This window comes from Scyliorhinus canicula, chromosome 26 (assembly GCF_902713615.1).
Source record: "Scyliorhinus canicula chromosome 26, sScyCan1.1, whole genome shotgun sequence".
In the NCBI taxonomy this organism is placed as follows: domain Eukaryota; kingdom Metazoa; phylum Chordata; class Chondrichthyes; order Carcharhiniformes; family Scyliorhinidae; genus Scyliorhinus; species Scyliorhinus canicula.
The window spans coordinates 1637900-1654538 of record NC_052171.1 but is presented as its reverse complement, the minus strand read 5'-3'; the positions used below and the strand labels follow the sequence as shown (position 1 = coordinate 1654538).

At 45.3% G+C, this 16639-nt stretch overlaps 2 protein-coding genes across 5 annotated transcripts in view; one reads left to right on the top strand and one right to left on the bottom strand.

The window, feature by feature from the left end:
- The window catches only part of LOC119957314 (cytosolic purine 5'-nucleotidase-like), a 150444-nt gene that overhangs the window by 10502 nt on the left and 123303 nt on the right, over positions 1-16639 (top strand). The window contains exon 1 of one of the 4 annotated variants that reach the window (XM_038785180.1): positions 14486-14612. The exons of 1 other annotated variant lie outside the window; for it this stretch is intronic. The gene's annotated coding sequence lies outside the window, so the exon portion shown is untranslated. Of the gene's footprint in view, positions 1-14485; positions 14613-16639 lie in introns of those variants that run through there. 2 more of the 4 variants (XM_038785183.1, XM_038785181.1) reach the window with 2 other exon arrangements.
- LOC119957313 (sodium-dependent phosphate transporter 1-like) lies at positions 347-14665 on the bottom strand. The gene is made up of 11 exons (XM_038785175.1): positions 14532-14665; positions 11482-12048; positions 10806-10946; positions 10097-10182; positions 8238-8334; positions 7393-7512; positions 5488-5772; positions 4048-4612; positions 2077-2262; positions 1296-1380; positions 347-1031 (listed from the first exon to the last, which is right to left on the bottom strand). Exons 2-11 carry the CDS (start codon positions 11768-11770, stop codon positions 867-869), a joined length of 2019 nt encoding a protein of 672 aa, XP_038641103.1. The 5' UTR covers positions 11771-12048; positions 14532-14665; the 3' UTR covers positions 347-866.

The following is a 16639-nucleotide window of genomic DNA, read 5'->3' as shown; positions in this document are numbered from 1 at the left end:
TTCTGCTCCCGTGTCTTATCATCCGAGGTTTCTTTTGTACTTGGAACTTTTCTGGACAAAATGTGCTGCATCTGTACAGTTTGTAATTACAACTGCAATCAGTCATGTGCAAATAAATTAGTCCCAGCACCAATCCTTGTCCAACACCACTCCCATCCTTCTTTCTAATGGTACGATTTTATTTTCCATGACTTTTTACTGCATTGGTATAGTGAAGTAATATTTGAACCTGAAGTTGGATATTTTGAAGCAGCCACATGTAATTTAACATACATGTGACTTATGGAAATACAAAGACTTGAACACAATTCTGTATTTTGTTGCAATCTTAAAAAACACACCAGTCTAGTGCAAGGCTTGCTAATCTTTAATGAACATTTAACTTCATTTACAAATGAGAAATATTTTTCTAATTTCAGTTTTAAATGGAAGACTTGTAAAAGAACAGTGCATGTGAATCTTGCACTTTTTGGTACTATGTTGCCCCAAGCAGACATGCAAGTGGCTCAATCAGAATCCCAGTGCTTTATGCATACTTGTTTCAAGTGTTAAATGTTCTAAAGAAGCTCAAGTTCATTGTTCACAGTATTATATAGCAATATGCCTCGTTAATTAAAAACATGCAGTAATAAACTCACTGTACAAAAAAAAAGACAAGATTTCTCAAGTTGAAGTACTTCATCACATTTCCAAGACAAACAAAATGATGGAAACAGAATTTGTATAGCACATATTCAGCAAAGTTGGACAAGTGATTGTTTTGACTTCTGGTTTACAGGATTCACAATCTGAATAACTTGCTCTACTGAAGCAGGGTAATAGCCACAGCAACATTGCCTCAATATGGATGGTGCTTGGGCAGTTGTTCAGTACACTTTCAAGATAACATATTGGAATAAAGCCATAATTGCAGCACTAATAAGACCAGAGATTGGGACCGTAACAAACCAAGCTATGAAGATGTTTCTGAAAAGACGCCAATCAACAGCTTTCTTGGCACGCATCCAGCCAACAGCCACAACTGAGCCAACCTGTACAAATAAGACCAAGTTTAAGTTACTGTTTTGTTAATAGTTTGTGAAAGACAGATGTCCTTCAATTACTATTTTATGTGCCATGGTAAATCAAGCACCTTAGAGAGAGTATATTCTCATTAATTTGGTCATCAACATGCTTCTCAAGGCAAGCCATCAAGACTGCAAATTGAGGTACAATCTCAAAACATTTACTCAATTAATTCTAGAAAACAGACATTTTGCATCAACTGTTCAGCTCAGGAAGTCCATAACACGCACCTTACAATGTGTTGTACTGACAGGAAGACCAGCATTTGAAGCAATTACCACAGTCAGAGCAGAGGCTAATTCAATACTGAAGCCACTGTAAGTAAACAATAATCCAAAATTAACACATTGTACCATTTATGCAGCAATTTAATTTTATACTGGTTAATGTCAGATATTACAATCTCATCAATTGCTTATAAAAAAAATAAACCATCTGACTTTGAATCTCCAGTTTTGTTTTCTACACTCCAGTATCAAAAGATTGAGAGAGAGCCGTTAGATATTACACCTCATTCCTTTCAGAATTTAAGTTGTGAGAAAACCACTAACTGAAAGAACGCATCTCTGGGCAACATGCCCCTAGACGACCAATTTCAATGGACCTTTTTAAGCGTATGGAATCTCCATTATCAAACAGCCAGAAGCATCTGGGTTGGCTGCTGTCAATAACAAAGTCACTTAGAAGCAGAGGCACAGTCCCTCCCACCCCCATACTGAGAACTGGACTCTGGCATGATACAATGATATTATCGTGTCAAAATTCCTTACCTCAAGCAAAAAATGACTTTTACCAGTTCACAAAAAAAGGTTTCAAGCAATTAATTTCCATTATTGCACAGTAAATTAGATCCAGATATTTATGAGCATGGAAAAAATAAACCCTACTTCCTTCAACTTGACCTTCCTGAGCTCCAAGAGCATGCTAAATTCTAGTCAGCAAACCGACTTGGGAGTGCAAATGGATCATATGAACATAGCAGTATCATAGAAACTGATGAACTTCGCTTACCTTGAGGGAGTAATTGGAGTCAGATCCTTGCCCATTGTTTGAATAACTCTCCGTCCCCAGACCCATAGACCAAGACATATGCCCACACCTCCATACAGGAGAAGCCAGATTGGAGTTTCCATTTTTGAGTTAACATCTCCTGTGTAGTAAACAACCCACAGAGCAACCAAAGGACCAATGGCATTGCTGAAAAACAAAAAGGAGTTTATTGAGACAGTCTTCCCATGTATAACTTAATAAGAAGTCTTACAACACCAGGTTAAAGTCCAACATGTTGGTTTCAAACACTAGCTTTCTGAGCACTGCTCACCCCAGTCCAATGCCGGCATCTCCACATGCATAACTTATGCACACTAATCTATATCAAATTAATGTTCTGCAATCACTATCCTCAATTTTGCAATTAGATTCCTGGAAATATTATAACATCTACCAAAACAACCACTTAAAAAATGCTGCATAAAATACATGCAAATGACCCCACATTTCAGAAATGTCAACTCAATTATTCACTGCAACATCAGTTCGAAAAGCCCCAGTTTTCATTTTCTCAATTATTTTTCATTGAAAAAAATTCTCTTCTGAATTTAAAGTCCCCAAATTTTTCCACACCCGATTAAATGCCAATTTAACATGGCCAAACCACCTACCCTGCACATCTTTGGGTTGTGGGGGTGGGACACAGGGAGAATGTGCAAACTCCACATGGTCAGTAACCTGGATCCGGGATTGGACCCAGGTCCTCAGCGTAGTGAGGCAGCAGTGCTAACCACAGCCACCATGCTTGCTGCCCTGTAGTCATCCATCTTGAAGGTAGAGCCCTGTAATTCATATTTGGGAATTACATGCTAACCTTTTGAGTTATGAATTTCTAGCTAGCTATGATGAAAACTAATTGTTCAATGATTATGGTTCAAAAGTTTACTTTTCATTAAATGCATTATCCTTTCCACAACAAACTGAAATCAAGCAACAATCCGTGCTGAACAATGCTCCTCCAATTATTGCATTATGTGCACTAATTTTAACTGCTCCCCCATGACAGCAATCCCTTCAGCTGACAAGGTTTGAAGCAATGGAAATGCCTCCAAAAACATGACTTTTTCCAGAATCTAGGTCTTCGACGAAATGTCAGGACTCGGCCAGAGTGCAGCTACGGTTGACAAGTGTTATGGATGCAAGGCAAAACAAGTGTCATCTAAGTGTCAAAGACTAAGATGGAAATGGGAACTTTTGTCTCAAGAGACATCCTAGTTCACTCCACAAATAGAACATAGAACAGTACAGCACAGAACAGGCCCTTCCTCTGGTCTGCCCCTGCACAGCTGAGTCTAAATGCAGACAGACTGCTTTACTGAACACTTCCACTCAAATTTGCAAGCATGATTTATGCCACCTGTTATTTCAATTCACTATCTTGCTCCATGCCCACATTTCTGTCCTTTGCTGCAATGTTTCAGTGAAGCACAACACAAACTAGAAGACAGTCACTCATATTCCAATTAGGCACATTAAAAAGGGTCCAGACCATGGACTTAAGTCATCCATTTAAACAAATTCTCACAGGGCCCTACCCCTAACAGGGCTACTGTGTCATTGTGATATATTTATACTATTAGCACCTTCTGTCGTCGTTAACAGCAATATTAACATTCCCTTTTACATATTGGTCAAATGTACGAGTCAGCTTCCAGCTATCTCAGACCATATCTGCTCCACACCCTCTCTGCAGTAGTAGAAAATCCATCACATTTCTATCTCTTCCCTCAAAAGTCCTATACACAAACACAAATAGCAGCATTTTCTGTTGCAACATGATATTTTCAGCCTCCACAGTATTTTGCTTTTAGTTATCACTGGTATTTAGCTTCATACTCATGAAAAGATGCAGAACCGTCAAGTAGCACATTGTTAAGCCATTTTAAAGTAAAGTGAACAAAAATTAAAGATTCTGCATTAAAGGTTGCTCACCTGACATCGTTGCCACCATGAGCAAAGGAGCCGAAACACGCAGTCAGGATTTGCAAGAACTGGAACAATAATGCAACTTCAGGCTTTTCCTGCTCATGCCATTCCTCCACAGAGGCATCACTGCACTTGCGGTCTCCCAATTCAATTTCAAGCTTCTCATTTCCCTCCTCGGCACTCTTGTTGGAATCAGCCATTGCATTACAGTAGCTACTGTAACTATCTTGTCTGATACGTTTTTTCGATTCTATGCCAGTTGTCGTCAATTTTTCCATTTCCTCAGCCTTCACTTCCCCTTCTTTGGGCTTGAAGGAATTAAGAGGCATGCCACAGATTGCCATTGTGTAACACGTATAGCTGTTGTTACGCCGCAGTGGCCTACTACCTGGTTCATTCGACTCTCCCGCACAGTCAATCATTTTGGCTAAGTGCAACTTGTGAAGAAGTTCTTTATATAATCCTGAATCTTTGTGCACAGTGTGATAGTGACCAGCGTAGCCATTGGTACTCGTTTGATGACCAATAACCTGGTTGAGTTGAACATGACTGTTTCCAAATTGCACGGTTCCTTCAACAGATATGATCAAATCATTAAAGTTTCCAAACAGTCTACATATATCAGTATACATTTTGCTATTGCATCAAATACCCAACACCACTCAAGACCCTAACATGCAGGATGAAGCATATTTCTGGGCAAACTGCTATCAGTAAATAAGCTGACAAACTGAACAGTTTTCAGTTTAACGCAAGTTACGTATTCTGCTAAATTAATTTCGGAATCAGCAATCTGGTAACAATCCTAAGCTAGTTAATCAGAAATAGTCAGCTTTAAGTTCTGCGAAGAAGAGTTCACTGCTTATTGGAAAAATAAGAAACATGTTTCCCAAATGAAATACAATGATCACCCAAGCTTACAAATTGTGTATCAAAACTAATACAAATAATAAAACTGCTGGTTTTCAACTCCATGCAAGGAATAATGAAAACGAACTTTCTGGAGCAGTCAGTTGAATTCCAGTACTTAAAGCACAAGAATAGCCAATCAAGGTCAGCAAGTAAAAGTGGATGGATAGAAACCAACAAGGTTTGACAGATTCCCTGCATATTTGACTTTTTTCCCCCTCTTTTTATAAATTTAGAGGACCCAACACCTTTTTTCCAATTAAGGGGCAATTTAGCATGGCCAATCCACCTACCCTGCACATCTTTGGGTTGTGGGGGCAAGACCCATGCAGACATGGGGAGAATGTGCAAACTCCTCACTGAAAATGACCTGGGGCTCAGCAGCTTTGGCTAGAATAATTGTTTCATGAGAAGCAAGCTTTGTTGTTGCTCTGATGAGTATATGTAGATATTTTAACCCTTATCCATAATTTGATGTGCACCACCTCAGTCCTCATCTTCAGACCCAAATTTTAAAAGAATAATTCAATATCTTACCATTCATCACATGGTCGATGTTAGTTTCATTCATCCCTCCATTTTCTTTTGTTACATCCTCTACAGAGTCTCCTATGAAAGCGATTCTTCCACTTGGCTTCTCTAAACTCTGCTTTGCTGGTAGAACAGGAACCCCTTCGGTCATGGGAGTCTTTATTTCAGATGCTGTATCCGTCAACAGAACTTTCAAATGAGGCTCTTCCAGTTCATCCTTACTTACGGAGTAGTAATCATCCTCTTTCTTATCCAGTACACTGTTGCGTGCCTTACGGGCTTTGACCTCTCCTGTTCAACACACATCACAACAGAAAATCATCTTCAGCCTTAATTACACAAATGAAATACAGATTTATAAAATAAACAAACATTTTCTACTTCAGACCCAAATCTAATCTGAATTATTCACCAATCTAAGCAGATAATGAATGATCAAAGTTCTGGAATACATGCTTTCTCCCATCATTTCAGGCACAACACAACAATGACGAGCAGCAGGCAACACCCTGCATCTGACAAGTTTGCAGACACGACTGCATCCAGCTTGTTGAAATGTACACATGGTGTAATTCTAGCTTCCATAAAAGGTAGCCCGGTCTGTCTCAAGTAACTGACTGGTAACATTAAGACCAGTAAATATTGTAATTTGGCTTTGTATAATGCTGCTTGCTGTTCAAACAAGACAACTGTGCATCAGACTACTTCAATCAAATGCACATAAACTCCCAAGTCATTTGGTAATTGAAGACATCTTTGCTCTTCACTCACTTCAAACAACATCATGCTAGTTTCAACTTATGACAAAAAGAACTATGAAAAAGTATAAGGGGAAACCACTTGCACTCAAGTGGTGCTCGAACAAACCCCCAAAATAAACATCTGTATTAATGATCCTCTATTTAGCAGACACCACTCCTCAAGAACAAAAGTAATGAAACAAATCTTGATATAAATTAATTGATAAAAATTGAGTAGTTTCATACAGCATACACATTAACAAAAAAACTACACCTGAAAAATGAAAAAAATGAAAATCGCTTATTGTCACGAGTAGGCTTCAATGAAGTTACTGTGAAAAGCCCCTAGTCACCACATTCCGGCACCTGTCCGGGGAGGCTGGTACCTGTAATTTGAGAAACAAATTGAAGGCCAACTATATAGTTATAAGGGTCAGCTTCCTGGAGGTGAAGCAGTAAAATTAAAAACACTGGGTGGGTGAAAGAGAGAAAACTATTTTGGTGCCAAGTTTCTATTGTTCCCGTGTGCAAGTTACTTCTTCCCAAGAAAAATCTAGAGAACTGTAACTTAGATTTACTATACAGAAAGGCAAAATTTGCTTTGTGATATATGCTGGGACACACCCATTTCACAAAATTGGGGCAGCACTGTGGTTAATAATAATCTTTATTGTCACAAGTAGGCTTACATTAACACTGCAATGAAGTTACTGTGAAAATTCCCCAGTTGCCACATTCCGGCATTGTTCAGGTATACAGAGGGAGAATTCACAATGTCCAAATTACGTAACATGTGGAAGGAAACCAGAGCACCCAGAGGAAACCCACGCAGACACAGGGAGAATGTGTCGACTCCACAGACAATGACCCAAGCCGAGAGTCAAACCCAGGACCTTCCACCCAGTGTGTGTGTGGCTTTCCTCCGGGTGCTCCGGTCTCCTCCCACAGCCCAAAGTGCAGGCTTGGTGGGACTACGGGGGATAAGGCTGAGTGGGCCATGGGAGGGTGCTCCTCGAGGGTCAATACAGACTCAATGGGCCAAATGACCATCTTCTGCACTATCGGAATTGTATAGTTCTATATAAACCTAACCAATTCTCATTATCCTGGACCTCACATCATTGCACACTCACCTGAAAGCTCACTGTAGAAGTCTGTAAATTTCACTTACTTTCGATATTTTTCTTCATTCTGGGACAGACGACAAACCAAATGAGGAGGGCGCAGATGACACTACTCCCCAATGTAATCAGCACTGTACCCCAAAGTGGAATCCGGTCAAATCCCAGAACTGCCCAAAGAAAATAGAGTTTTAGAATTAGATGATAGCAAGTATCCAAGATGCTACCATTCCTACCTCACTTGAAAATATATTATGAAATAAGTGAAGTTGGCTGGGTACCAACTGAAACCACTGGGACAAAATGATTAAATTCTACAGTTAAGCAATGCAAAACCCAAGCTACCCTTTCAAAAACAGCAATTACTCAGACACTGTTGTCCATAAATTAACAGAATTACAAGGCTAGAGAACGCTTCTCCCTTTAATATTAAAATCCAAACCTCATCCCTAGTCTAAATTGCAAGACATGCAACTGTTCATTATATATTCTACACCCAAACCAAATTTAGAGAGCCGTACTTCAAAGACAACGATGACTTGTTATCCATCAGCTCATATCTATTACTCAGATCCAGGTTTAAAATAGCTATAATTTTCAGACTTGACCAGCTGGTACACATTGTCCAAAACCACACACCCATCCGGTTCATGACTGAAAGACCATGGGCAGAACCAATGAAAGGCACAAATTTTTATTTTAAAAAACTGGACTGGACTGTGGAACACATGAATGAATAATGCAGAAGTATCTAAGCTACTTCAAAGACTTCTGCAACCAATCCTTTATGTGTCTTGATGGGAATGAAACTTGGCTTTGTGCAGGTATATGCTCAAGGTTTTAATTTTTTTTTAAAAAAGGAGCTGCAGTTCCGTTTTCATCATTTAGTACTTACAAGGTGCTCCTGTGTACAGGATAGAGAAAAGATTGATTGCAATTGTACAGGCATAGAAGAAAGGCAGGGCTCGGAGTCCATTTGGCACTGGATCAGCCTGCAACAAAACAAATTCAACATCAACAAGCAAGAAATAAAACTTTTTGACCATTAGTTCCAACCAAACCAATCTCAGCTTTTCAGAAACAAACAGCATCTGAACAAATTTTAAATGTTGATAAGAGAAACTTCAGTGCACTACAACAAGGAATACAAACTCAAGCATGCAGTTACAAGCAGCTATTAGGAATGCAAATGCACCTGGTCTTGGATTGCAAGGGGTACTGGAACACAAGCACAAGAAAGTCCTAGTGTCCAAATAGGTTAGGGTGAGGGCTTAATTGGGTCGGTGTAGACTTGATGGGCCAAATAGCTTCCTTCTGCAATGTATGTTCTATAAAAAAAGTCACACAAATCTCAACAATGGAGGAATTAACATGGGGTCCTGAAGAGGTCAGAATTGAACCTCGAGAAATGTTGGGAGGTCAAAGGACAATGTGAGGGTACAGAGCAATGAAGGAGCATTGTAATGGCAATAGAGCTCCTCCTGGATATTGTTTTGGAGTTCAGCTTCACCTGAATCCTCACAGGAGCCACATTCAAACATCACCTCATTTAAACACTAGGTCCATCAGTAACTAAATAATTGTTTGGTGGCAACTCCAGATATCAAGAATAGACTGTCATGGTTCAGGCTCAGTACCAGTATACTATGACATTCAAAACAACTGAACATAGGCTGCAGTACACAAGTACGAACAACTATGCAAGGCCGAAAGCAAAGCAAAATTAGTGAACCGACCTTGGAACTTGTTTCCCCCCCTGCCAAAGGAATTATGCAACCCAAGCAATCGACAATAATGGACAGCAAGGTGGCACAGTGGTTAGCACAGCTGCCTCACAGCGCAGAGGACCCGGGTTCAATCCTTGCCCTCCGTCACTGTCCATGTGGAATTTGCACATTCATTCAACCAGTTTCTGCGCAAGTCTCACCCCCAGAACCCAACAAGATGTGCAGGGTAGGTGAACTGGCCACGCTAAATTGCCCCTTAATTGGAAAAAAGAATTGGGTACTCTAAATTTATTTATATTTTTAAAATCCTCAATGATGATCATGTAAACGTGGTTTACTAATGCAACAAATTACTCCAAGTTGGACTAGCTATTTTGGAGCAGTATAGAAGCACTTTTCCCTGCCATTCCCCGAGCAAGAACCAAATGCTGATGAGTATGGATTCATTGTTAGATATCCACCTCCCATTACTCAGATGGCTGACTTTTTCCAGCAGTATGCAAAGTAGTCATCCCAGGAAGCAAGTAGTAATTAATTTTTCTCTTCCAGTCTCTTATCTTCTGAAGATCAAGTCTCACATGAACCAGATCGAACACGTTCTGAATTTTCCATACAACAGCCCAGAAATAGTTAATTGGGAGGAAAATAGCATCCTTGGTTCATTGCGCACTCCCCACCCCATTCACTACAACCAAGCCTCTGTGGATTCCATCATCAGCAAGTGTTTTTCCACAGCCGAGCTTTAAGTATGAAGTGAATTGTGGCATGCTCATAATCACACCTCAGCTGTGGTAACATAGTTGAGTTTCACCTTTGGATTAAACTTCAGGTCCTGCTCAATTCTACATGGGCCACTTACAAGCGAGACACCAGAGGAGCCAGAATCAATGTTGAAGCCGTGTGCTAACTCCATGTCACCAATAACAACTGTATTCCTTTTTCTTGGGAAGCACCAACTTCAGCCACAAGCTACTTTCATACAGAATCAGATCATATTTCTTTAGTCCGAATGGCCACATTTTCCTACCTTGTGCAAGATGAAGTAACGGACAAAGTAAAAGACAGCAGCAGACATGAGTCCAGACAGCAGTGGTGAGATGAACCAAGAAGCCACTGTATAAATTGGGGAAAAAGGTAACAAACTTTTAATGTGCAGACATCTACCAGCCCTAAAAATACAAGGCAATCTCACAACGTTTTAGAAACCTGTGTTCATTGTGACCTCAGCTGCTGCGGTCACAGCAAGTGCCAATAAATATTAAATATGAAGAACCCACATTTCAGTCTGAACATTTGAGATTGTAACCAATGTACAGTATCACTGTAACACTATGTACGAGTTTGTGTTTAAACAAAAGCTGGTGTTGACATTGGATTTACAACAAGCCTGTCATTATCATTTGCTTTGGATCGTAAACACTGACTTGGTGCACAGCCATCCAGGCCACAATCTCTATCTGAATCAAGATTATAGCCATGATGTGGAGATGCGGTGTTGCATCGTTGACTTTGTCTACATATATATTTCTGGTAACCACCTCTTCATTCACATGAGGAAGGAGCTGTGCTCAGACAGCTCGTGATTCAAAACAAACATGTCGGACTTTAAACTGGTGTTGTAAGAATTTCTACTGTGAATCAAGATGGTTAGCCTTCAGGTTTTACAATTTTCTTCTTCTCAAGATTCAAGTCAGTGATGTTGCACATTTGAAATGCACTCAAAGCCACAAACTCACCAATCTTAAGTAACTCCAACCACTTGACACCATGGGCACCTGTCGCCACCAAACAGAAACCAATGGTAGCACCCACAATGCAGTGGGTACCAGATATTGGGAGCTTCAAAAATGAAGCCAGTAACTGCCAGACAGCAGAACCTGTAGAAGAACAAAATGTTAGTATTCTACAAAGATCACAAATCTACAATCTCAACCACTATTTCCAGAACATTGATCAAACAGGAGCTCAATTATCCAGAATACGTCCAGAAACTTAATGGCAGTGTGTGCCGAAGATTCCAGCACGATAAAGGCAACTCGTGGGCAGCACGGTAGCATTGTGGATAGCACAATCGCTTCACAGCTCCAGGGCCCCAGGTTCAATTCCGGCTTGGGTCACTGTCTGTGCGGAGTCTGCACATCCTCCCAGCGTGTGCGTGGGTTTCCTCCGGGTGCTCCGGTTTCCTCCCACAGTCCAAAGATGTGCAGGTTAGGTGGTTTGGACATGATAAATTGCCCTTAGTGTCCAAAATTGCCCTTAGTGTTGGGTGGGGTTACTGGGTTATGGGGATAGGGTGGAGGTGTTGACCTTGGGTAGGGTGCTCTTTCCAGGAGCCGGTGCAGACTCAGGCTGAATGGCCTCCTTCTGCACTGTAAATTATATGATCTATGAACTCCACTATTTGTTACTTACCAAACATGGAACTGACTGATCCAGCCATTAGCACTTCTTGAGTCGAGTTGAAAGTGTCCACATCAATGATTCCTTTGCGGATGGTTTCACTGACTCTGGCACCCAACAGCACAGAACCCACCGTCTCAAAGATGGTTGCTAAGATGCAGGCTTTCTTGAGTGTCAGCACTCCTGAACCAACTGCCGTCCCAAATGAATTGGCAACGTCATTGGCTCCCACCGAGAATGCCAGAACAAATGCAATGATGAAACCAACTACAACCATCCATATGTACTCGTCTAATGCCATGGTCACTCGGGCTTGTAATGCTTTTAGAGGTACTGAGTTTTAAAAAAAATACTATTGACTTAAATATACAAAATAAGGTAACAAAATATTTTGATATGTAATAAATAACTGGATTAAATAATGAAGATTAATATGCACTACACTGAAGTATTGTGCAGCAGTAATTGCTATCCACTGTGTTTAATAGTCTGTCTTGGACGGTTTTTACAACAGTCAACAATTAGAATGATTGAAGTGAAACCCATTGTGGACACAGTAGATTTGGGATGTTCTTCATCCTGCGGAAATAAGAGGAGAACATGCTATAAATATCGAATACCATCTGTCCATTAATCAATGTATGCCACATGGGTCCAAAGCGCTACACTAGGTCAATAAGCCCATTCACCCCTATCATTTGCTTCCTATCTAGAAGATAAACCAAAAGTGAATCTGAAAATGTAGTACAATATCACTTCACCTCTCAAACAGCAGATTCAATTGGTACAGTTCAAAACCAGAGAGATTTGACTATCACATATGCAGGTTTGTTGAAATTGCTACAGTTCAAAAACATTAAAATACTATCTATCAGCAGTGGTGATATGAAGTCGTCATTCATTTTCCAAGAAATCAAATTTAGTTATTTCAGCAGGAAATACAAGTTAAGCTATCAAGTGCAAACTGCATTGCATTTCTACTGTATGATAGATGCTTTCTACAGCAGATACCAGGGGGCTGCCAACATACACGGAACTCTTTCCGAGTGGCGCAGTGATTAGCATTGCTGCCACACGGCACCGAGGACCCGGCTTCGATCCAGCCCAGTGTCCGTGTTGAGTTTGCATATTCTCACTCAAGTGTCTGTGTGGGTCTCACTCCACAATGCAAAGATGTGCAGGGTAGGTGATTGGTCACATGGGGGTGGGGAAGAAAATTGAGTCCTCTGCCCCCCCCCCAACAAAAGCAAGATGCAGCTCTCAAAATTCTGTTATCTATTCCACAAACCGCATTCATCCAGATTTCTGCTGTCAAACTCTCAATCCTGCGCACACAGAAAATTCTTGTCCAAATGTAACTCCATTATTCAACTGTACTTACTTCAAAAAGCATTTTGTGCATTGAGCACAACGAGGGCTATTTCTTCAGGTATCAAGGACTATTCTAGAACTCCCTTTCCTCATCCTGTAAAGTACCATTTTGCCTTTAACTGTCTCTTATTTAACATTCATCTCTCAGGGAGTCTCTATTGTGAGGAGCGGACATTTAAGAAAGAGAATCTCCTCACAGCTCGCTACTTACAACCAGTGAAAAAGATTGGTCTCATGATATGCAATGGTCCAAAAGACTCAGAAAACATTGTCCATGTGAAGTTTGCACATTCCCCCTGTGCTTGCATGGTTTTCACCCCCACAACCGTGGATTTGCCACGCTAAAGTGCCCCTTAATTGAAAAAAAAACTGAGTACTCTAAATTTATATTAAAAACGACTCAAAAACAATGCTCTCAATGTAACTCCTCCAAAAACCAACTCCTCAAATGTACTTCCTTTCAAATAGAGGACGACCAAAACAGGGCATAATTTGAGGGCGATATGGAGGGGTTCAGGGAGTTGGTTGATCTGTGGTGTCAACGAGTAGTCCTCAGGTGCTTGTGGATTCCAGAAATAAAACTTTAAGCTGTCGGTCAAGTGTTTTTGCCACGGAATCTATTCAGTCTAAGCTCTACAGCCCAACCCTTCGGTTGATGGAAATCGGCGGTTCCACTCAAGTCTCTTGCGACTGCGATTTTCTCATTTAATGATAACGATTTTCTCATTTAATTTAACTAAAAGCTAAAAACTAAATCCTGCCTATTATCCGTGTGGGCAGACGCTTTGATCAGACGTTGTGGACGAAATTTAAAGAGCCCAACCCAATTTTCACGACGCGCTCGATGTCGACAATTTATTATTTTCAATTTAAAGCACCATCCCTTTTCGCGCCTCTTTGCAACGTTTCCAAGAGTAAACAGGATGCAAAGGATGCTCCCCCCCCAGGGCGCAGATCTGTCAACCCAGCCACCCATCTGCCTCCTGGGGCTGGGAAGGACAGACAGGCAAACGGCTCTCCAGCCGCTATCAGTCCCATCGACAGGTGTCCCACCATCCTAGCTAAAGGAGAGACCGCCTCACCCCCACCGCAGGGTCATCCTCTCCCCGCCGGGTGGGCAGGGGTACCCCGCCGGGTGGGCAGGGGTACCCCGCCGGGTGGGCAGGGGTACCCATTAACCCCCCCCCCCCCCCCAATGCTCAGACAACATTCCACCCCCCACATCTCAGCCTGCAGTCCCAGAGGTCACGTCACCCCCCCCCCCCCCCCCTCGGACAGTCCTCCCCCCCGCGGGCGCGCGGACAGCCCCCCCCCCCCCCGCGGGCGCGCGGACAGCCCCCCCCCCCCGCGGGCGCGCGGACAGCCCCCCCCCCCCCCGCGGGCGCGCGGACAGCCCCCCCCCCCCCCGCGGGCGCGCGGACAGTCGCCCCCCTCCCCCCGCGGGCGCGCGGACAGCCCCCCCCCCCCGCGGGGACAGTCGGCCCGGATCTCGCGCCGATGACCGTTTGCCAGCCGAGGCCGCTGATTGCCGCGAGCTCCCCCTCGCGCCGCCTGTGGAATGAATGGAGGCCGCAGCCGGATTGTTCCGGAATCCGCCGCCCGCCCCGTGCGGTTGTTGCTGCCCCCCCCGCCCCCCAGCCCAATCCGTGTGTCGCCGTCCTCTCCCCGACAACAACAATCACCGCACTCACCAATTAAACCGATGCGATTCTAGTCGGTGCGAGGGTGAAGTTGGAAGCGCGGCCGGCAAGGCCCAGCTGCCGCGCTCTCAGGTCAGTTGAATCCCACTCGGCGGTGGAAGGGAGGCGGCGCCGCAGCACCGGGGGAGGGGGGCTTGAGGAGGGAGAGGGTCGCTCCGGGGGGTGAGGGGGGGTCCGCTGCTGAATGTCCGGCTCCGGAGACAAAGTCACTGTCCTGACCGCCAGCTGTCCGCCATCTCCCGCTCCAGCCCGCCCAGCCGCCTTTTATAGACGCGGTGACGTCGCGGAAAGGCGGCCAAGGCCACCGGCTCCGCCTTTCAAAGGCAGAGAATTCACCAGAGAGGGAGCAAGAGGCAGGGTGGCAATGGGCATAGCTGGCAGAGTATAGCACAGGGAGCTGGCAGAGTATAGCACAGGGAGCTGGCAGAGTGCAGCACAGGGAGCTGGCAGAGTGCAGCACAGGGAGCTGGCAGAGTGCAGCACAGGGAGCTGGCAGAGTGCAGCACAGGGAGCTGGCAGAGTGCAGCACAGGGAGCTGGCAGAGTGCAGCACAGGGAGCTGGCAGAGTGCAGCACAGGGAGCTGGCAGAGTGCAGCCCAGGGAGCTGGCAGAGTGCAGCCCAGGGAGCAGGCAGAGTGCAGCACAGGGAGCTGGCAGAGTGCAGCACAGGGAGCTGGCAGAGTGCAGCACAGGGAGCTGGGAGAGTGCAGCACAGGGAGCTGGCAGAGTGCTGCACAGGGAGCTGGCAGAGTGCTGCACAGGGAGCTGGCAGAGTGCAGCACAGGGAGCTGGGAGAGTGCAGCACAGGGAGCTGGCAGAGTGCAGCACAGGGAGCTGGCAGAGTGCAGCCCAGGGAGCTGGCAGAGTGCAGCACAGGGAGCTGGCAGAGTGCAGCACAGGGAGCTGGCAGAGTGCAGCACAGGGAGCTGGGAGAGTGCAGCACAGGGAGCTGGCAGAGTGCAGCACAGGGAGCTGGCAGAGTGCAGCACAGGGAGCTGGCAGAGTGCAGCACAGGGAGCTGGCAGAGCGCAGCACAGGGAGCTGGCAGAGTGCAGCACAGGGAGCAGGCAGAGCGCAGCACAGGGAGCTGGCAGAGCGCAGCACAGGGAGCTGGCAGAGTGCAGCACAGGGAGCAGGCAGAGCGCAGCACAGGGAGCTGGCAGAGTGCAGCACAGGGAGCAGGCAGAGCGCAGCACGGGGAGCTGGCAGAGTGCAGCACGGGGAGCTGGCAGAGTGCAGCACGGGGAGCTGGCAGAGTGCAGCACTGGGAGCTGGCAGAATGCAGCACAGGGAGCTGGCAGAGTGCAGCACAGGGAGCTGGCAGAGTGCAGCACAGGGAGCTGGCAGAGTGCAGCACAGGGAGCTGGCAGAGTGCAGCACAGGGAGCTGGCAGAGTGCAGCCCAGGGAGCTGGCAGAGTGCAGCACAGGGAGCTGGCAGAGTGCAGCACAGGGAGCTGGCAGAGTGCAGCACAGGGAGCTGGCAGAGTGCAGCACAGGGAGCTGGCAGAGCGCAGCACAGGGAGCTGGCAGAGTGCAGCACAGGGAGCAGGCAGAGCGCAGCACAGGGAGCTGGCAGAGCGCAGCACAGGGAGCTGGCAGAGTGCAGCACAGGGAGCAGGCAGAGCGCAGCACAGGGAGCTGGCAGAGTGCAGCACGGGGAGCAGGCAGAGCGCAGCACGGGGAGCTGGCAGAGTGCAGCACGGGGAGCTGGCAGAGTGCAGCACGGGGAGCTGGCAGAGTGCAGCACAGGGAGCTGGCAGAATGCAGCACAGGGAGCTGGCAGAGTGCAGCACAGGGAGCTGGCAGAGTGCAGCACAGGGAGCTGGCAGAGTGCAGCACAGGGAGCTGGGAGAGTGCAGCACAGGGAGCTGGCAGAGTGCAGCACAGGGAGCAGGCAGAGCGCAGCACGGGGAGCTGGCAGAGTGCAGCACGGGGAGCTGGCAGAGTGCAGCACGGGGAGCTGGCAGAGTGCAGCACAGGGAGCTGGCAGAATGCAGCACAGGGAGCTGGCAGAGTGCAGCACAGGGAGCTGGCAGAGTGCAGCACAGGGAGCTGGCAGAGTGCAGCACAGGGAGCTGGGAGAGTGCAGCACAGGGAG